The sequence below is a fragment of the Prionailurus viverrinus genome, chromosome B1 (genome assembly GCF_022837055.1).
Source record: "Prionailurus viverrinus isolate Anna chromosome B1, UM_Priviv_1.0, whole genome shotgun sequence".
Lineage (NCBI taxonomy): Eukaryota > Metazoa > Chordata > Mammalia > Carnivora > Felidae > Prionailurus > Prionailurus viverrinus.
Genome location: NC_062564.1, coordinates 131,582,677 through 131,605,576, shown reverse-complemented (window position 1 = coordinate 131,605,576; position 22,900 = coordinate 131,582,677). Strand labels below are relative to the sequence as shown.

The window sequence follows — 22,900 nt, the reverse complement described above, 5'->3', positions numbered from 1 at the left end:
TTTCAGGTTTTGCCTAAGGGAGATGTCTTTATTTCCCCTTTACTATGAAAGATATTTTTACTAGGTGTATAATTCTAAATTAACAGGTCAGTTTTTCTTTTGAATACTTTAAAAAAGTCATTTTAGGGGCGCCTGGGTGGCGCAGTCGGTAAGCGTCCGACTTCAGCCAGGTCACGATCTCGCGGTCCGTGAGTTCGAGCCCCGCGTCAGGCTCAGGGCTGATGGCTCAGAGCCTGGAGCCTGTTTCTGATTCTGTGTCTCCCTCTCTCTCTGCCCCTCCCCCGTTCATGCTTTGTCTCTCTCTGTCCCAAAAATAAATAAACGTTGAAAAAAAAAATTTTTTTTAAAAAGTCATTTTATTGTCATCTTGCATTAACTGCAATGAAAAGTCAACATTAATTGTTCTAACCTTTTTGTAATACAATTGTTTTTTTTTTAATTGTTGAATGCTTTCAATATTTTCTTTTTACTTTGGTGTTTCAGGATTTTACTGCAATATGCCCAGGCATAATTTCCTTCTTGGAGTTTTCTGAACTTCTTGAGTGTTTGGATTGATGTCATTTATCAATTTTGGAAAATTTTTGTCTATTATCTTTAAAATTTTATCTTTGGTCCTAATATTTCTCCTTTATTTTCATCTTTATTTACTCAGATTATATGTATGTCTACTGTATGAAGATGTCCCACAGACCTTAGACACTATTCCTTCCTGTTCTCTACACACTTACGTTTTTCTTGTTTCCATTTGATTTTTTTTTTACCTGACTTCAAATTAGCTGATTGTTTTGTTTTCTTTGATATTTCCACTGTGCTATTAAGCTTATCAAATGAGTTCTTTATTTCTGATATCATACTTTTTATATCTAGCATTTCTATTTAATTTTTTAATAGCTTTTTTCTCTGCTGAAAGCTTTTTTGTGGTCAGATGGGTTGCCCACATTCTCTACTGTATTCTGTCATAGTTATGTTAAATTGTCTTTCTAATATACCTAATATCTCAGACTTTCCTGAATCTTTTACTGTTGCTGTTTTGCTTTTTTTTTTAATGCTTATTTATTTATTTTGAAAGAGTGACTGAGAGAGCATTAGCAGGGGAGGGGGGAGGGAGAGAGAGAGAGAGAGAGAGAGAGAGAATCCTAAGTGACTCCATGGTCTCAGCATAGAGCCCGAGGAGGGGCTGAATCGCACAAACTGTGAGATCCTGACCTGAGCTGAAATCAAGAGCCAACGCTTAAATGTCTGAATCACCCAGGCTCCCCTGATGTTTTCTTTCTTGATGATGGTCACATTTTCTTATTCCTTCATATGTCTCATAATTTTTTAGAAGCATTCTGTGTAAAAGAGCTATAGTAGATAAACTTTGCCTCAGAGAGGGCATACCCTTACTCCTGTCAGAACTTGAGTGTGGGGGCTGAGTCACACCAATTTGTAGTTGAGCTGGGTCTTATCTACACTAACATTGTTTCATCTTTTATTAGTTTTAAGTCAACACAGTCTTAAAATATTTCAACAGCATGATCAGGATTTTCCTTCCAACTAAGTTTTCTGAGTACAGGCAAAACTCCAGAGAGCTCTTATCCTTTACCACACAGAAAAAGGCTCTCAGAACTTTGTGCAGCATAAGATCTAACATTAAAGTGCAATATTATGTGCTGCCTTGACATGTGAAACCCAGGAGGCTTAGATGGCCTAACCACAAGTTGCCTTCCACACTCTGCTCTGGTGGATAAGGTCCCTTAGTCAAACAGTCCTCCTTATCAAAGGGACCAGGCTCAGTTCCTCCTTGTCTCTAAGTCATGGGTTTCGATTCCCTGGCAGCCCGTAGAATTATTTAAACAAGCCAATTGCATCCTCCCATGGGAGCCGGAGGCAGCCCACCCTCTCGTTATTACAAAGCCTGCTTCATGTAGCCCCTGGTTGTTCACTCTGTTCCTACATGCTACCTCTGTGGGACCAGTGTGGTATGAGATGTCGTCCTCCCCAGTGTGAATATATGTATGAACCGCTGCCAGTCTCATTCATCCAGTGGCAAGTATCACATGTTCAGTATCTCCATAACCCTAGGGTGGGAATTCTCCCTCATCAGTGGGGTGAAGAGGAAGATTAAAACACTAGGGAAGACCTCCAAAATCACAGTAAGAAATCATTTCTTAAAAATTTCTGGTGAGTTCTCTTATTTTTCCAGACCTATCTGTGAATTTCTACACCAATTTCTTCAAACTTTTCCTTATCTCCAGCTTTCGGGGGACCATTGAAGTGTACTCAGTGAAGACCTGGCATGACTCAAAGCCATTATGTCTTTAAGTTCTCTTGCCCTTTCCCCAGCCTTTGGACGGTTATCACAGTGAGTGGAGCTCTCTTGATAATGAAATTTCTGGCTTCCTTATTGGCCTTTTCTGACACCCAGGGGGAGAATGGGGGCTGACACCTTGCTACAACTTTGTGAGGGTGGAAGTCTAAGGCTCTCCATTCAGCCTTTGCTGGCAAGTGTGGGGATAGTATCACATTTTTTTTCTGTAGTGGTTGGTGGGAATAGTGAAGTTTTTGTCTAAATAGATTCCTGTCTTTCTAAGCTGACCAGTTTTTAGTTCTTTTTGGCCTTTCTCACAACTTTTATTGTTTGTGCCATTGGTGTTTCTAGTTTGCTAAATTCTCCAGCACTGGAAGATGAGAAAAAAAGAAACTCCATAGAACTCAATCCTGTGTTCTTCCTTGGGTCCTCCTAGCCAGTCTGCCTTTTTTTCTCCACCTTTCAGAGTCTTCTTATATTTGTTTTACACATAGTGTCCTGGATTTTAATATGTACTTGGCGGGAGGAATAAGAGAAAATTGTATGTATTCCATATTTCCTGGGGAAGTCACTCAATAGCCAGACATAAATTGGGAAGTGACATATTATTATTTCCAAAATTTTCAAAAGAAATTGGTCTTAAAGAATTTTAAAATTATCTCGTTCATTTGAAGTGTACTGTTTTATTTAAATGGGAAATATAAATTACACACTAGGATGATTTTACAAACTATCAATATATATTCACTAGTAAGGGATATTTTGTCTTGCTGTTATCAATGTGTTCTTAATGTTCTTAATTTTAAAATTAAAAATTTAACATTAAGACAAGCTATGTTGTATTTTTGTTTCCTGAGAAACTAATATGCTTCTCTCACTTAATATTAAGAATTACATAGTTCACTATACTTCCATATTCTCTTTCCTACCAGCCCACTAAGACCTAAATTTTGTTCTTAATTTTAATTTGTTTGATACCTTGGTTTTTTCTCTGGCAATCCTACTGCTTCATGATCCTTATTACACAGCTGTTAGTCTTTGCTTTGATTATGGCTTCAAAATAAACTATCTAAAATGTATTTTGAAAACAGGTGAGTTTAAAACAGTGGGCTTCCTAAAATTTATTTAGGAAAGATTTACAAGAGACAATCTGGTTGAAGGGATGGATATTCTAGGAGACTTCTGAAGCTGTATTCAGTAAGTATATTATGTTTATTTAGATTGTGTGTGTGTGTGTGTGTGTGTGTGTGTGTGTATGGCTATGAGTTGGAATATACTCACTACATTCACAGTTTCAACCACTCATTTGTTTATTCAACAAATATTTATTGAATGCTCACCAAACACTGTTCTGGATGCTGAGGATATAGCTAGCAGTCTTCTGCTGTCCTGGAGGTTCCATTTAACAAATGAAAGAAAATTATTATTGGGCTGTCAAAAATAAGACACTGTCATCCCTTACAATACTGTATAGAAATTGAAGAAGGCACCCAACCAAAGAGGAAAAAAAAAACAGAAAAGATTACACTAAAAGCAAACTTATAAAATACAGATCTTCCCCTCTAATTCCATAAATTCAAACTAATAGAAATCATTAAATTATTAGTGTGCCTCAACGTATGTTTTAGCTGTGAGATAAAGCAACAAGTAAGGAAGTTAAAAACCACTGAAAAAAATGAATTTAAGACAATATGACAATTCTTTTCTTTAAATTTCTGTGAATTTAGAAGTTATTAATTCTTTTTGGGAGTGTATTATTAGATGGTGGAAAGAATCAGAATAAGATATAAATATCTGTTCTGTCAATTAACAGAGTGTTACCCCTTGAAATTATTTAACTTCTTTGAACTTAATTTTTTATCAGCAAAATGAGGGTAGAATACTTACCTGGGAGAATTAAATAATATGCCAAATTTAACTGTTTGCTTTATCAAAATCTCACATAAATCTATTTTTCTCCTTCCCCTAGCCCTATTACTGTATGGTTATAATTCCCTTTGTCTATATATACATTCAACAGTTTTCCAATACTTTCAAGCAACATAAAATTGAAAAATGCTTAGAACTTTGTTTTCTGTAATTATTTTTTGACAGTGACAATTTATGGAGGAGGGTGATAATGAAATATTATTTTAAATGTTTTAAACTATTTTTAAAAATAAGAATTTCTCGTGTTAAGAGGAAATAAAGAAGCTGCTAAGAAATCCTACTAATCTAGTGGAAGTTATTCTACACAGATAATACTTTCACAGTCATAAATGTGGCTTTAAATAATAGATAGCACCATCTATAAACAATGAAATCCTTAATCTAAGATTCTCTTTTAACTCATATGTTTATTTCAACTTATTAATCTTTTTTTTTCTAGTGATTAGAAAATTGATTCATGCATATTATAAGGGAAAAATACAATGAATCCATTATCTCATTACCTAGAGAGAACTCATTTTGAGATATGTAATTCAATCCTATGTTTATGATACAACGAAAAATGACATAAAAACCTCCTGATAGCACATAATATGATGAGTTTCTTAGTTTCTTTCTTATAAGACTACTTAAAGTGAATAAATGGTAATAGGGTAAACCATAATATAAACAATCTAGTGGGCAATGAAGGGTGTAGCACAATGATGGGATATATGTATATAAAACTCTGATAGTATAGTTTAATCCACAGATAGTATTTCAAGTAACTAGAAGAATGGATGGAGTAGCCTTTAGGCAGCAATCACAGGAATATTATTTTTCTTAATTGTTATTTGATAAGTATTAACAAGTCTTAGAAAGCAAAATTTGAGGTTAGGCCTCTGACAGTTTCTGGAGTACAGATATTTTATGTCTCCAATTAAGGGATGATCCATACATCTAAAACCTTCAAATGAGCTTGGGATTCTCTGGGGGGTTACATCAAAAGATGCCTTGGTGAACTGATAATGAGATACAGAACCTTTAGCTTTTTGATCACAAGGTCATTTGTAAGCTAGGATGGGGGTAACCAAAAGTCGTTACTGGTCAATACCTTACAAGAGCAAAATGAATTGCTTAGCTCAGTTCAGTTTTTATTACCATTTGAGAGCTATTTGTTACCAGTTATAGATCCAGTGAGTGACCCTTTACCACTAAAGTTCACTTGTCCTGAACAGGATCAAGATGTTTTTCACAAATCATAGAAAGAAACTAATCTATGTGTGCCATTATTCTGGTTGTTTCTTATACTTTCAGGAAAGTCTGTTCATCTACTTTTACTAAATCTAAGAAAATGGATTTAAAATTTTACACTATAAGAAAAATTTTACTTGGGCTTTTCAGAATTACTAGTCTGCTCTAAGCCCCAGGTAGTTTGTATATTTTACAGATAAAGATGCTGTAATGTCTTTTTTTTAGTACTCAAAACCATGTTTGTTTTGTGAAAATTATGCAGTTTCATTGCTCTGTTTAGTGACGAATTGCTGTCTGGATTGTCTGTGCTGCACCTATTTTCTCTTTTACTAATGCAAGGCTTGTGGGATTATTCTGTGGTATATCTAAGAAACAGATGCTTTGTACTTCATATCAAAGTTAGAGTTGATACTGATTACTATGTGTCTTAGTTTAAATAATCTCATATTATATATGTCTAATATGTTAATATACTTGCAGAAGTGAGTGACAAAAATTAAGGGGAAAAAAAGTATTAAGGCCAAGTAGGTAGTAGTTCAGAGCAAAATTAGACCTTCTTTCAAATCCTGGTGTTCTGTATCCAGGATTTGGGACAGTAGTGTGCATCTACAATACTACATAACCCAACAGGCACAAGGTTTCTGGTTATCCAATTGTGAAAGAAAAATAATTCTATGGCTGAATATTCAGCAAGAACATAATGCCTGGCACAAAAATTGGCAGAAAGATTAATTACACATATATCTGGCCTTCAGATAATAGAATAAACCATAAGCAAATAGAGAGCCAAGAATATTCTTGCTTTATAATCTCAGCACCTAAGAGGGCACCTTGCTGTGAAGCTGACTGAAGGTTTGGGTAATTACTGAAAGAATGAATGAATGGATGAACTGTTATATTATTTATATGTCCAATGGGTCTGCTGTGGAAATTTTTACAGATGAGAGAGCTTAACTGAAGCCTGAGAATCAGAGATTTACTGTAGTAATGAAATCATAAATCCCATGAAGCATTTCTACTAGGAAAACAGCCACACTAAATTAGACCAATTTAATTCTCTATTACCTGAAGCAAATATATTTTTGCACCACAGTCAAAGTAAAAAAAAACATTATATATGATCCCATTTTAATTTATTTTTGTGTGACTTCACTGTTTCTTCATCCATTGTTATCCAAAATTTTGATTATTCATTCCAGTAACTGGTTCTGGTAGAAGTTTTGAGAGCAAAGTTTAAAGTGAGTTCCTTGTATATCTGTGTAATTCAATAATTTATACTTTTCTTTTTTGTTATTACTTATCCTCAAGAGTGACTTCAAGTAATGCTTTGGCTGAAGCATATTTATAAGAATAGGGGTATTTATATTATTTTTTTCATAATTCAGCCTCTGATGTGTAAAAGGGCAGAGACCCTGTTAGTGAGTTTGTGTTTGTGTATATGCATGGATATAAGCACTTGAACAAAATGTGATTCTCTGGATGGGGCACAGTGGAAAAGAAGTGTCACAATTTTTTTTCTCAATGTCCTTGTGTAGTAGAACAAAATGTTAAGTTCCTTGATTCAGCCTATCCAAACAAAATTCCATGCTGCCCATCATCATTGTAAAATTCCTCTTCAGTATCAGCAACAGACGAAAGATGAGTGGACCTAGGAAAGGAAATTTACTTCATGTTTTTCTCATGGGTTTTCCTGATAATCATTGCCTGTGTTTTCCCATTTACCCTTAGCTTCGTCAGACACCCTTCACCACCTCCATAGACACATCCTACAGAGATCACGGATCACACAAAATCTACAGAAACAGGAAATCAAACTTCCTGAGTCCACTACAAAACACAGAAACCTATTTCCTCTACATATCTCAAATTGACAAAGCTCTGAAAGTGGATTCAGTGTGGAGCGGCTGTTGAAAAGACTAGAAGGACTGTGTCTCCTAATTTCACCTGAGCTTTCTTCCTTCAGACTACTGAGATGAAGGGAGCAGGGCTATTTGTCCTGCTTTCGAGTTTATGGATTGGGGGCTTTGGTCTTACCAACACCACGTATACTTGGACTCCATCAGAGGATGCAAGCTCCCAGGAGAATATGGCCTCTGCTACAATTCCTCTAAATAAAGTGCTGCCAATCCCTCAGATCACGTCTGCTGAGATAGCCACAATTCCTGAGACAAGAACCTCTGAAGATAGTCTTCTAAAATCAACAGTGCCTCCCTCAGAGACAGGCACACCTCCTGAGGGTGTAAGAAACCAAACTCTCACACCCACAGGGAAGACAGAAGGGGTGCTGAAGTTACAGACGCTTGCCCTCCCAACCAAACCTAGCCTCAAGTTCAGTCCAAGAGCAGAGTCAGTGGTCCTTGCCAACTCTACACTGAAATTTCTTCAGAGCTTTGCCAGAAAGTCGAACCAACAGGCAATCTCTCCCGACTCGGTTGCCGGCGGTGTGGGAAATCGATCCCCACGGGAAACGTACCTCAGCAGAGGTGACAGCAGTGGAAGCCAGAAAACCAACAATCAAAAATCAAGCTTTGAAACAACTAGAGGAAAGTAAGAAACATTTTCTTTTTTTTTCTTCTCCCTAACTATAAAGTCCACTGTCTCACTGTCAGAAAATGTTTTCATGGTCAAGATAAAATTCAATCACATTCCAATTAGATAAGGTAAATCAAGCATTACTTTATGTAATGGAGAAAAGATGAACAAAAAAATGCAGCAATTTTGTTTTAATTGAAGTGGTCAAAGTCATTTATAAAGGGGCTTTTACTGGAGTTATTCACTAACAGTGTAACTCCAGTGACTGTTAGTTGTTATTGTTAATTCAACTCAAGGGTATGTTGGTGGTGCTCAGAACTACACCCATCACATGAAAGAAAAAAGAACAATACAGTTGGGATGTGAACAGAACAGAACTTCATCCCATGGATTTTCCAGTGAAAATAATCTTAAATTATTCCTAGAGAAAAGTATCCACTGTACTTCGAGATTCTACAGCTCAGGGTCCTAGAAAGCCTGAGGCTTTCTTTTGCTAATCTTTTCCATCAAGTTCAAACCTTCTTACTCCTTATGTTATGTAATTGATAATGGTAGTAGAGTAAAGAAAACAGTTCCATCCCTTATGGACACAATGCTGATGCAAAGAAGCCTTGATAATGTCTTCCATATTTTCATTTGATCAGCAAATAATAATAGCAAACACTTTATGACATTTGTTCCTACTGTACTGCTCTGAGTGATTACACACACACACACACACACACACACACACACATATCCTATCATTGAATCACTACCATAACTCCATGAAGAAGATTCTGTTATTTTTTTCTTTCAAGAGAAGTTAAAAAATTTAACCAAGGTCACCTAAAAGTAAATCTTAGGGCAAAGATTCAAACCCTGGTTGGGTGGCTGCAGCGACATGGCCATCTACCCCTACATGATACTTCTTCAGCCAGTGCAGTCTGTTCTCCTAAGTGGGTAAATGAGAGTGACCAGTTTATATCCATGCCTATGAGCATTTAGAGGCTATCCTTTGCTTCCAGAATAAAGCCCAGATCCTTACTCAGTTGGTCATATAATGCCATCCTTGATCTGGCTTCTGCCTACCTCCCCAGCCTCATCTTCTGTGACTTCCTGGCCAGTAAAATTTGTAGCTCTTGGGTCCACAATATGCTGTTTCCTAAACCTGTCTTTGTTCCCTGATTGTCCCTTTGGATAACATCTTCTTTTCTCACCATCTATTTCCTTTACCCCCAATAGTAATAGCCCTCTCAGGGCTTCTCAGGAAGCCCTCTCAGGCTGGTAGGTGGCCCTTCTAACTTTGAGAGAGCTCTCCTTGAATTCTTCTATCACTGCACTTATAATAGTATATTACAATTAGAGTGAACTTTGCAATCTCCTTTCTTACAGAGATGTATTTTGAGTGCTGGCAAAGTCTCTGACTTATAATAGGTACACAATAAATATTTAAAACTGAATGTAAAATTTATAGATTAATATGTGAATATAAAGAAGAATCTTTCCCAAAGACATATTCTTATTTCTCTATGATGAAATCTGGCTGATTCATTTTAGGTTTTTGTTGTTATTGTGTTCGGGTTTTTTGTTTGTTTGTTTGTTTGTTTGTTTTTTCCTTACTGCTCTTGCAATTTTATAGTGATTTTAAGTAAAAGGAATACCACCTCTTTCTACAGGATTTTTATGGCATATTTTTGTCTCATTTTGTACTTCCTCTTGTCCTAGTGCTGTAGAAACTCCTGGGTACACCAAAGCTGTGGTTTCCTATCTGGCAGAGTGGTTGTTGGTCAGTGACCAAGCACTTTGAAATAGGCAGGATAAAAAGAAGAAATTAGAATTAACACATTTGTGCATTGAGCAAATATTTACTGAGAACGTAAACTGTACTCAGCAGTGTGCTTGTGCTGAGGGTAAAATAGTGAACGAAACCTCCCACCTGTTCTGCCCCCACGGAGTCTCCAGTTCAGTGGGAAGGACATGGGGAGGTAAAACAGTGAATCACAAATGCTGATGGAGAATCCAAATGGTGATAAACATTCTAAATGAAGCCTTTGAGAATATGTAACAGAGTGAATGGGCTACTCTGAAGGCCAGTAAGCCATCCCTGAAAGGAGGATATTAGGTGAAATTGAAATGAGGTATTGATAGACATTGATTGCCTACTTACCATCTCCCACAATCCCAACTCCTGCACACACGTGCATGAATCTTCACCATCTCAGTAAATGCTTTGTTCCATAACTAGAAACCCTTGATACCTCCTTGACATCTTTCTTTCTCTCCTAGCTTTTATCTAACCTATCACAAAGTCTTCCTAGTACTCCCTCCAGTATATCTAAATCCCTCTCTACCTTTACTACACCATCCTTTGCTAGCAACCATTATCTACCCCCAGACTGCTACCTTGTCCACATGTTACCTCTCTCACCTCCTGTAATCCATGTCCCACACAAGTGAGGGTCCTGTAACTTTTTAAAAAATAAATTTGACTAAATAAAATGTTAAAAAAAGGGGGGGGGGCGCCTGGGTGGCTCAGTCGGTTAAGCGTCCGACTTCAGCTCAGGTTACGATCTCGCGGTCCGTGAGTTCGAGCCCTGCGTCAGGCTCTAGGCTGATGGCTCAGAGCCTGGAGCCTGCTTCCGATTCTGTGTCTCCCTCTCTCTCTGCCCCTTCCCCGTTCATGCTCTGTCTCTCTCTGTCTCAAAAATAAATAAAACGTTAAAATAAATAAATAAATAAATAAATAAATAAATAAATTTGACATGTCATTGTGTATATTTAAGGTGTTTAAACTTTTAAATTGGGTTAATGCCTTTCATTTGATGTAAGACTTCATCTTTTTGACACATTATTTTACATAGTAATAAGAAAGAATAGTATGACATTATTTCTTAGAATGTTTAGGTTTATTTATCATATATATATATGTCATATATATGTCATTATATATATGTAACATATATATGTCCTATATATATATATATTTTTTTTTTGCATACTGAAAATGAAAATGTAAGTGAAATTGGTTAAGGTATTTCCAAGGCAATGGCAAAAACCACTGTCTTACAATAGTGACTGAATGATACCATTGCTTTTATTTTATTTTATTATTTTATTGTTTTTTTATTTTAGAGAGGGGGCAGAAGGAAAGAGAGGGAGAGAGAGAATCTTAAGTAGGCCCCATATGCTCAGTGTAGAGCCTGACGAGTGGCTTAATCCCATGACCCTGGGATCATGACCTGAGCTGAAAGCAAGAGCTGGATGCTCAACTGAGCCACCCAGGTGCCCCATGACTTTAAAATATGTTCTTGATTTCAGAGATACTGTCTTAAAATCTGTGATATTTAGCATTTTGCTCACATGCTGAAGATTACTCAGTAGCTTTCCATTCCGTTTAGAATAAACTCCTAAATCCTCACCATGGCCCACAAGGTCTTGCTTGATACTCCCCCTATCTCTATGATCTCATCTTTCAGCACACTCCAAGTTCATTCAACATCATTTCTTCCAGTCACGTTGGCCTTCTGTGTGGGTACTGAACTTCTCAAGTCAATTTGCATCTCAAGGAAACTTCCTGTTTGCTTGTGCTAGAATGCTCTCCTTTCAGTATAGAAAGATTTTTTTTCCTCCTGCAACTTCATCTTTAATGTCCCTCCTCAATGAGAACTCTGATTATCTGGTATAAATTTACCATCCTTATTTTTTCACCCTTATTTTTTTTCATGGCATTTACCTGAAATGACTTGGTGAATTTCTGTAGGCAGTTATGTATCCTCTATCTTTTCATGAAAGAACATACATCCCATGAAAATAGAAAACTTTGCCTTTCTTATTTACTATTGTATTTACTGCCCACAACAGTGCCAGGCACCTAGAAAGAGAGCTCAACAAAACTCTGTGCAATAGCTAATTATTGAATGGATTTTGAGTGAAGGGCAGAGATTAAGACTAGAGATATAAATCTGGAAAATATAGAAATATGGACACTTGACTGAGGAGAGTTTTTTTGTTTTGTTTGTTTGCTTTTGGGTGTTTTTGTTTGTTTTATTGAAAGGGAGGAGAGAATAAAGCAGAAACCAGGGCTAGTCAGAGAGTTTTCTACATTTTTTGTTTGTTATTTTATCTTATTTTGTATACATAATGGTCATAAATATGGTAAAATGTTAATGAAAGGTGGCATACAGGAAAAAAAAAGTTGAATACTGAACAAGAGGAACATTTTATTTGCTGAGTTTAATGACGTGTCTTTTAGAACTTTATTCTTTTTATATAAGCTATGTAATTTGCTCGATGTACAAATAGGTAGCTTACTTTAAATGAATTATGATTTCTAATATAATGTCTAAAATGGTAAGTTCTACAAATCTTTCTCTAGACCACTTGTAAATAAAAATTTTAAACACCACACTTTAAAAAGTGATGTTTAAAATTACAAAAACTAACCATTAAATTAATTCTATCATAATATGCATCTTTCTGCTTATTTCTTTGAATTACGAGTAGGTTCTGGATATGAAAAGTCTGATCAATTAAATTTGTATGTTGACTCAGTTCATTGAGACTGCTATACCAAAATAACACAGACTGGGTGGTTTATAAACAACAGAAATTTACTTCTCATAGTTCTGAAAACTGGGCGTCTGAGATCAGGTTGCCAACACGAGCAAGTGAGAGCCCTTTTCTGGGTTTCCAGATTTCGATTTTGGGCCTTTTTAATAAGGGCAATAATCCCATCAAGAGGACACTGTCATCGCCCAACGGCCCCAGTCCCAATATTATCATATTGGGCATTTGGATTTCAACATATAAATTTGAGGGAGACACAAACATTCAGTCTATGTCTTGTGAATTTTGCAAACTTATTATCCAACCTAACAGCATCCAAAGGAAATTATTCTCACAAGCTGTAAAATTCTCAAGAGAAACACACCATATGTTAAAGAATATTTTTTAAAGTTCCTTGGGAAATTAATGCATCTCCTAGATTACTGCCAGTGAAAACTGATACTCGATATATTCTTTGTCTTAATTTTTTCTAATTAATCATCTCCTTTTTATCATTTCTTTGATATTTTCCTCACTAAATTACTACTGAATATATAAATACATATCGAATTATACATGCTGGAATTTAACAACTGCTTATATAGTCTAGGTGATTAAATGAGAAATTTTTGTATTTTCACACATTTTAGTTTTTTCAGTATGAAAATATTATTTTAAACATTATTTAAGAGGAAATGCTACAAGAGTCTGTTTACAAAAGCAACTGGATTAAGTATGGAATAAAGCATCATAGCTTCTGTTTGCCTGCCTTTTCTGAGGCCTTCTGGTGTGCACACTGGGAGAGCCTGACACCTACTGGAATAGAAACAGCTGACAATGTCCCTGAATGGCCTGAAGTCGCAGTGTGGGGAAAAGAAACAAAAAATAAAATAAAATGAGATAAAATAAAACAAATTTATGAAAAAAGGTTATATTTAAGTACTTTTAAGAATTGTTACTTATATATGTATATATGTTGTACATTTCTAATTCAATGCATCTCTTAAAAATTTACTATCATTAGCTTTCAAAGTTAAAAAGTAGGTTGGATCAAAAAGCAAACTCCATATATACAGTCCCTGGAATGGGGACATATTCAGTTCATTCTCCTACAATTTTACACTGAAAATATTGTATATATACAATAATTCGTGACTCTGAGACCCTGTACCATAATCTATCATCAAAAACTCAATTATATTTATCGTAATGTGTCCACTGTGGAAGGCAAACTGATGATGCCTGACAAAAGGCTCTAATTGCAAACATTGGCATATAAAGAAAAGTTTCTTTTGGGGCGCCTGGGTGGCTCAGTCGGTTGGGCGGCCGACTTTGGCTCAGGTCATGATCTCACGCTCCGTGAGTTCAAGCCCCGCATCGGGCTCCGTGCTGACGGCTCAGAGCTGGAGCCTGCTTCGGATTCTGTGTCTCCCTCTCTCTCTGGCCCTCCCCCGTTCATGCTCTGTCTCTCTCTGTCTCAAAAATAAATAAACGTTAAAAAAAAATTTTTTTTAAAAAAAGAAAAGTTTCTTTTTAAAACCTAAATTAACCAGAAAATTAAAGTATCAGAATATCAGAAATTCCCCATGATCTGAGCTTTGTATGATTGCCTTTCAAAATTTGTTTTACATGATATTTTAATAAAACTAATACTTCTATCGAAGTTTAAATATTATGTAGAATTTTGAAAAAGATGGACTATATAAAGGTACTTCCACTAAAATAAGATGAATCACAAACATAAATTTTGTTTGTTTGAACATAAGTTATTTTCTTAAGGAGATTAGTATCTAGATGAACTTACCTTTGGACTAATAGCCAAAACTAAATACAAAAGTTTAATGATTTATTCGTGTGTGTTTTACATATAAAGAATCTTTTTACTAAATCTAAATACTTACCTTCAATTTCTATTATTTCTTCTTTCATATTGTGTACATTTCCTTTGGAGAACTTTCTCATTGATGACTGGTGTTCTCATGTAAATTCTAGCCTCTCATATTAATAATCTCATAATGGTGTTCTTGTTATAGTTCGATTAAAAAAAATAAAGACTTAATAACATTTGGGAAGTATTTATGTTATAATTTTTAAGACTGTAGAAACATTTTGAACAGATATATATCTATATATATATCTATATATCAGTATATATAGATATATAATCTACTAATAGATATCAGTATATATAGATACATAATCTAAGAGCTAAGCTTCATCATATGAAATGGATATAAATGATGATGATAATGTTCTGTAATGGCTTTCTGGAAATTATTTTGACCCGGTATACATACGTAATTATATATACAGATATATACATATACATATATATATACATATACATATATATATAATTGTGACTAAGATAAATTTATCAGGTCATTAAAGAAGTGAAAAAGGAGCCATGTCTCTCTATACAAGGCAAAATTGGAAGATATATAAATATATAAATAGATATACAGATATCTATTCCCTTCATAAAAAAATCCTACTAACTCTCTGACTCATTTAATCAGCAGCAGCAGCAAGGGTTAATTCATTTGGTCTCACAACCATCTTGTAAGATAGGTAATATTATTATACTTATTGTATATATGAAGAAGCCACATTTCATGAACAAGGTAATGGCTAATAGTTGTAGAGTCAAAATGTATAAGGAGGCAGTCTGGCTTCAGCATAAGTCAGCAATTACATAACATGCCTCTCTATTCAGGAAAAATTTTTCCTTATTATTTTGTTTCATTATGTAGGTATCCCAGCCCCTGCTCTTCCCCTTCCACTTCCTTCAGGGAAAACACAGAAACAAAACTCTGGACACAGAAATGCAATCTCTTTCAGGACACCTGGGTGGCTTAGTCAATTAAGCGTCTGACTCTGGAATTTGGTCAGGTCATGATCCTGCTGTTTGTGGGGTCGAGCCCAGCATCTGGCTCCATACTGACAGCACGAAGAGTCTGCTTGGGACTCTGCCCTCTCTCTCTCTGCCCACCCCCCTCTCTCTAAAAATAGTACATAAACTTTAAAAAAAAAAGGAAATTCAATATTCTCTTCCTTTGCCTGCATTTGTGGAGTAAAAGAGAATGAAAATCTGTTCAGGAGGTCACCCTTCATTGTCAGAAATGACCATCCAAATCTGACTTACAGAGGTGGGAAAAGCATGTGTTTATGATGGCTGTGAAGCTGAGAGAAATGCTTTCTTTCCCTTCTCTTCCCTTTTCATCCATTCATATTGTAGCATGTGACAGAATCCCCTTCCTTTTTAAGGCTGAATAATATTCCATTGTAGATAGACAGATGATAGATACATATATACCACATTTTGTTTTTCCATTCATCTGTCTGTAGGCCCTTTGATTGTTTCTACCTTTTGGCTATTGTTATTCATGATATTTTAACGATGTTCTTAAATTAGGAGAGTGCGCTAGGGAGAACATTTCCCCTGACTAGTGGTCTTATCTGAAATCTGTCTTCTTCTTACAAACTTAGAAACACATATTTATCCTCTGGAACTTAGTAATTAGACTATTGAACTAAATAAGGCTTTATTTGATATTTTCCTCCCTAATTATTGACACCAAAAATTTTAGGCTTGTTAGGATATATTCTTGCCTTTAAAATAAATTCATTTTTACTAATTTATATGACAGAAAGAGATAGAAAGAGAAGGAGTTGACCACATATGTTATTGAGTGGAGAAATGAGCAGGTTGGATTTACAAAAGTAGCAAATACTTGCCATTAAAAACACGTGACTACTTTTGATATATTTAGAATATGTCTATCTCACTTATCACTGAATTTGGTGGGGATTTAATTGTTATGTATTTGAGGGGTTTAGTGTTGTTCAATGATGTACATAAATTCATAATTTTGCTGTTAGTAATGGTCACACTCAGTTCAGGTAGGTTTTTGTTGGGATGTATTTCCATACAATCAACATCCTATAATTAAAACAAACATGTTCTTCATAAGGTAAATCAGTGGCAGAATGAATGAATTATTCTCTTGTGAAGATTAGTTAATATTTTTATCTATGAATTAAATCCCGTGGGCAACTTAGCCCTTTCCCTGAAGCATTTATGAGTTCATTCATACATGTATATATTTTTATCATATGTAATTCTTAGCCATCTTTAGTCACAAGGTAAAGAATGATTCTCAAGTCAAGGGGGCATAGGTGGATGTTAGGTGAGGTGTGGGAAGCTGATATGAGAATTAAAAAACAATCCTCTTTCTTTGAGAATGTTTTAATTTTCAGAGGTAGCCATGTCTGTCTTGCTTGGTTTCATTTTCCTCTTGTTCTTCTTTGAATTCCTAAATTCATCTCAATAAGGAGATGACAGAAAACAAAATCATAAAGGCCCCTCCGTTCAGAAAGTCTCCCCACACATAAATCTTCTCCAACTTCTCAGAAAAAATTACATACCATTGGCAACTTTATGGTGGGGGCTTTATTGATGTCTCGTGAATATCCTCAGGACCTATTATTTTCATGCTATTGTGTCAACTCAAGCCACAGATTATCAGTATACAAGTTTAAGCATTCAACCTTTTATGAATAGGATGGAAAGCAACTTATTAACCTGAGTTTTAAAGAGTAGTATAAATGGACAATGTTAACTGGTAGATTGTTGTCTTTTATTTATTAAAGAAAACATTCTTTGTGGTCATTATTTAAATAAATCCTTTTTTGCTTCAGTCCACTCTTGGTTCAGGATAAGAATGGATATGATTGAGTCATGGTTTGGTCAGGATATGCTTCAAATGGCAAATCACAAGTCAATGAAAAAAAGTTTTTTTAATTTTGTCTGTTTACTGGCTCCTTGAAAGACTATGTTTCTAAAAAATTCCAATCAGAAGTACAATAAATTGTTTATTTAGAATGTTTCTCTTAATTCTTTACCCACAAGATTTCAAGTTGTGTAAGTCAAACTAGAATCCTTTCTCTACCTTCTAGTCTGTGTGGTCTGCAAGCTAGGCTGGTGTTCATAAATAACCAAAGCTGCCTGCTTTTCCCTAGAAGAAACCTTTACCTATTAACTTGGAAAATCCAAAGAATTGGGGCACCTGGGTGGCTCAGTCTGTTGAGTGTCCGACTTCGGCTCAGGTTATGATCTCGCAGTTTGTGAGTTCAAGCCCTGCGTTGGGCTCTGTGCTGACAGCTCAGAGCCTGGAGCCTGTTTTGGATTCTGTGTCTCCTTCTCTCTCTGCCCCTTCCCCACTCATGCTCTGTCTCTCTCTGTCTCTCAAAAATGAATAAACTTTAAAAAAAAATTAAAAAGAAAAAAAAAAAAGAAAACCCAAAGAATCAATACAAGCTTTTTTCAGTACATGTTGCCGCACAAAAGAAACGGTGTTATTACCCTTAAAGAGAATCCCAAATGCAGTATTCTATTTGTAGGGTTACGACCCCATGGAAAGCTAAACACTTCAAAGTAACTGCTCTCCATCCACCATAATCAGTCTGGAAAGGTAAAAAGGACTTCTAGATTTAAGCAAAATGTTTGTCTGGGATCATTACTTTTGCCTTTATACTGCCTGTCACTATTTTATCTTGCTTAATTTTCTAGTTTTAAACTTATGTTTTCCAATAATTTTGTTTTAAAGTTTCAATTTACATTTTTAACATCCCTTAATAAGCTTATTTCATCAGTAGCATAAACCTAATTATGAGTCACACCAGGGGCTCTTTTGCTGTGGATAGTTCTTTCAGTTTATACTGGATCAAAGATTTCTGGGCCATGAGCAATCTGCTGGTCTGCTTTTTGCCTGCTCAACTCTTTTAGTCATGAGATTGTTTTACTATTTAGAAATTTAAAAGATCTCTGCAGGCAACGCTGTGATTTATCCTCATAAGCGATATCTATATCTATCATCTATTATCTAGGTATGTATCTACTACCTATCTATTATCTATCTACCATTTTTTTTCCCAAAGCCCGGAGTATGTATAGATGATGGTACTTTTTTCCTGCCTCATACACACAATCCTCAACCATCGTGCAGCCAGTGTTTATTTGACACACTATTTAACTGCTTCTGTTGAATTTAGTCATTCTCTATATTTAGGATAGTCAGTGGATTTGCATAAGAAATCTAACCACATATATTTTAGACCACTTGAGTTTCTGTTCATTTATGTTTTAATATTTTTCCCTCTGTACTTCAGTTTGGATGGTTTCCTGTGTTCTGCCTCCAAGTACATTGATGTTAATGTCTAGGGTCCCAATGTCTGTTAAACCCAATCTAGTTCATTTTTATTCATGTCTTGTGTATTTTTGTTCTATTTAATGGGTTTTTTGAGATTTGCAATGATTTATTCACTATGGTCATTTTGTCTTTTACAATCTCGAATAGGTTTAAATAGCTATTTTAGTCATTGGTTGCTAATTCAACATCTATGTCATCTCTGTTTTATTGTCTTTGTTCATTGGATTTTTACTCACGTATTGGTCCTAGATGCCTAGTTTTTGTTGTTGTTCATTTTTTTATGCTGGGCTGATATGTTATGAACAGATTTTGTTGTCTTCCATTAAAGAGCATTGACCTCTGTTCTGACATGGAGTTATTTATATCAAGGATTTTTTTCAAGGCTTTGTGAGAGTGTGCCTAGATTATCCTTACTCTCCTGGATGCAGTCTTTGTTAGGTTCAGACAAATGCTCAGATGTTTAATGAGAACTATTCTCTTTGGCTGGTCAGAATTCTCCACAACTGGGTGAAATCTGGAATCTCTGTTCAGCTCATGAAGCTTTCTAATAGTTGTTCACTGGTGGCCTTGAAAAAAACTATGCTTTGCAAGCACTGCGTGGTATTCAAGCCAAGATTTAAGAGAAACCCTATGTTGACTTTTAAAATGGCATCTCTGGGAGAAGAGGGGAAGATGGTGGCATAGCAGGACGCTGGGTTCACCTCCTCCTGCTGATTGTTTAGATTCCACCCACATCTGCCTAAATAACCCAGAAACCTGCCAGAAGTCTAGCAGAGGACTCTCTGGAGCCAAGCGTAGACAAGAGGCCCACGGAAGAGGGTAGGAAGGGCAGAGAGGTGCCGAAACTCCAAAGGGAACCAGTTCCCCTCACTGAACTTGCTTATACTGTGCAAACGCCCAATGCTGTACTTCTGTGGATCCATCCCTCCGACCGGCCTGCCTCCATCCTGATGCTGCAGGGCCCCTCCTGCAGGGGACACCGACAGCAAAGCGAGCTGAGTCTGCCCCTCTTGCCCCTGTGCACCTTGCAGATCCACCCCAGCTAATACGCCAGATCCCATTGAAGAAGCACCACAAGCCTGGCAGTGTGTAAGTAGCCCAGACAAGGGCCACACCACTCCACAGTGAGTCCTGCCCCTGGGAGAGGGGAAGATAAGGTACACAGCAGTCTGACTGTGGCCCCAGCGGTGGGCTGGAGGCAGACATCGGGTCTGGTTGTGGACCCACTCACCAACACAAGTTACTCTGCACAGCACAGAGGAAGTGTCCTACAGTTTGGAGCCACCTCAGAGACTACCCAAAATGATGAAATGGAAGATTTCTCCTCAAAAGAATCTCCAGGAAGTAGCAACAGCTAACAAATTGATCAAAAACGATTTACAATATAACGGAACAAGAATTTACAATAATAGTCATAAAATTAATTGCTGGGCTTGAAAAAGCATAGAGGACAGCAGAGAATCTATTGCTACAGAGATCAAGGGACTAAGAACTAGTCATGAGGAGCTAAAAAATGCTATAAATGAGGTGAAAAATAAAATGGAGGTGGCCATAGACAGATTGAAGAGGCAGAGGAGAGAATAGGTGAATTAGAAGATACAATTATAGAAAAAGAGGAAGCTAAGAAAAAGATAAAAAAAACCCAGGAGTATTAAGAGAACTAAATCCACAGAACTAACAGATGCAATCAAACAGAATGATATCTGTATCATAGGAATTTCAGAAGAAAAGACATAGAAAGGGGCTGAAGGTGTACTTGAACAAATCACAGCTGAGAACTTCCCTGATCTGGGGAAGGAAACAGGTATTGAAATCCAAGAGGCACAGAGAACTCCCTTCAGACGTAACTTAAATCAATCTTCTGTATGACATATCATAGTGAAACTGGCAAAATACAAGGATAAGGAGAAAATTCTGAAAGCAGCTAGGAATAAACACACTCTAACTTATAAAGGGAGACCCACAGACTAGTGGCAGACCTATCTATTGAAACTTGGCAGGCCAGAAAGGAATGGCAGATTTCCTCAATGTGATGAACAGAAAAAAATATGCAGCTGAGAATCCTTTATCCAGCAAGTCTGTCATTCAGAATAGAAGGAGAGATAAAGGTCTTCTCAAACAAATAAAAACTGAAGGAATTCATCACCACTAAACCAGCCCTACAAGAGATCCTAAGGAAGATTCTGTGAGTGACATGTTGAAAGGACCACAAAGTACCAGAGACATCACTACAAGCATGAAACCTACAGACATCACAATGACTCTAAACCCATATCTTTCTATAATCACATTGAATGTCAATGGACTAAATGCTCCAACCAAGACATAGGGTATCAGAATGGATAAAAAAACAAGACCCGTCTATTTGGTGTCTACAAGAGACTCATTTTAGACCTGAGGACACCTTCAGATTAAAAGTGAGGGGATGGAGAACTATCTATCATGCTACTGGAAGTCAAAAGAAAGCTGGAGTAGCCATAGTTATAGCAAACTACACTTTAAATTAAAGGCTGTAACAAGAGATGAAGAAGGGCATTATATAATAATTATAGGGTCTATACATCAGGAAGAGCTAACAATTATAAATGTCTATGTGTCAAATATGTGAGCCCCAAATACATAAAACAATCACAAACATAAGTAACCTTATTGATAAGAATGTGATAATTGCAGGGGACTTTAATACCCCACTTACAACAATGGATAGATCATCTAGACACAGAATAAATAAATAAACAAGGGCCCTGAATGATACATTGGATCAGATGGACTTGACAGATATATTTAGAACTCTGCATCCCAAAGTAACAGAATGTACTTTCTTCTCGAGTGCACATGGAACATTCTCCAAGATAGATCACATACTGGGTAACAAAACAGCCCTTCATAAGTATAAAATAATTGAGATCATACCATGCACATTCAGACCACAATGCTATGAAACTTGAAATCAGCCCCAGGAAAAAGTCTGGAAACCTTCAAAGGAGGTTAAAGAACACCCTATTAAAGAATGAATGGGTCAACCAGGCAATTAGAGAAGAAATTTAAAAATATATGAAACAAATGCAAATGAAAATACAACAATCCAAATGCTTTGGGAGGCAGTGAAGGCAGTCCTGAGAGGAAAATACATTGCAATCCAGGCCTATCTCAAGAAACAAGAAAAATCCCAAATACAAAATCTAACAGCACACCTAAAGGAAATAGAAGCAGAACAACAAAGACACCCCAACCCCAGCAGAAGAAGAAAAATAATAAATATCAGAGCAGAAATAAACAATATAGAATCTAAAAAAACTGTAGAGCAGATCAACGAAACCAAGAGTTGGTTTTTTGAAAAAATAAACAAAATTGATAAACCTCTAGCCAGGCTTCTCAAAAAGAGAAGGGTGAAGACCGGAATAGATAAAATCATGAATGAAAATGGAATTGTTACAAACAATTCCTCAGAAATACAGGCAAATATCAGGGAATACTATGAAAGATTATATGCCAACAAACTGGACAACGTGGAAGGAATGGACAAATTCCTAAACATCCACACACTTCCAAAACCCAAACAGGAAGAAATAGGAAGTTTGAACAGACCCATAAACAGCAAAGAAATTGAATCAGTTATCAAAAAACTCCCAACAAATAAGAGTCCTGGCCCAGATGGCTTCCCAGGGGAATTCTACCAGATATTTAAAGCAGAGTTAATACCTATCTTTCTCAAGCTGTTCTAAAAATTAGAAAGGGAAGGAAAACTTTCAGACTTATTCTATGAAGCCAGTATTACTTTGATTCCTAAACCAGAGACCCAGTAGAAAAAGAGAACTACAGGCCAATATCCCTGATGAATATGGATGCAAAAATTCTCAATAAGATACTACCAAATCAAATTCAACAGCATATAAAAAGAATTATTCACCATGATGGTGGGATTCATTCCTGGGATGCAGGGCTGGTTCAACATTCGCAAATTAATCAATGTGATACATCACATTAATAAAAGAAAATTAAAGAACCATATGATCCTGTCAATCGATGCAGCAAAAGCATCTGACAAAATTCAGCATTCTTTCTTAATAAAAACCCTTGAGAAAGTCGGGATAGAAGGAACATACTTAACCATCATAAAAATCATTTCTGAAGAGCCCACAGCTAATATCATCCTCAATGAGGAAAAACTGAGAGC

The 22,900-nt window shown here is 36.2% G+C and overlaps 1 protein-coding gene across 2 annotated transcripts in view; it reads left to right on the top strand.

Annotated features, from left to right (window-relative positions):
* The first annotated feature begins 1,968 nt into the window (after nucleotides 1-1,968).
* Nucleotides 1,969-22,900, top strand: part of MMRN1 (multimerin 1) — a 70,579-nt gene continuing 49,647 nt past the window's right edge. Inside the window, exons 1-2 of one of the 2 annotated variants that reach the window (XM_047857628.1) lie at nucleotides 1,969-2,163; nucleotides 7,181-7,999. In XM_047857628.1, the coding sequence (XP_047713584.1) occupies nucleotides 7,425-7,999 (575 nt within the window). In that variant the 5' untranslated portion in view covers nucleotides 1,969-2,163; nucleotides 7,181-7,424. Of the gene's footprint in view, nucleotides 2,164-3,365; nucleotides 3,488-7,180; nucleotides 8,000-22,900 lie in introns of those variants that run through there. The other variant, XM_047857629.1, reaches the window with a different exon arrangement.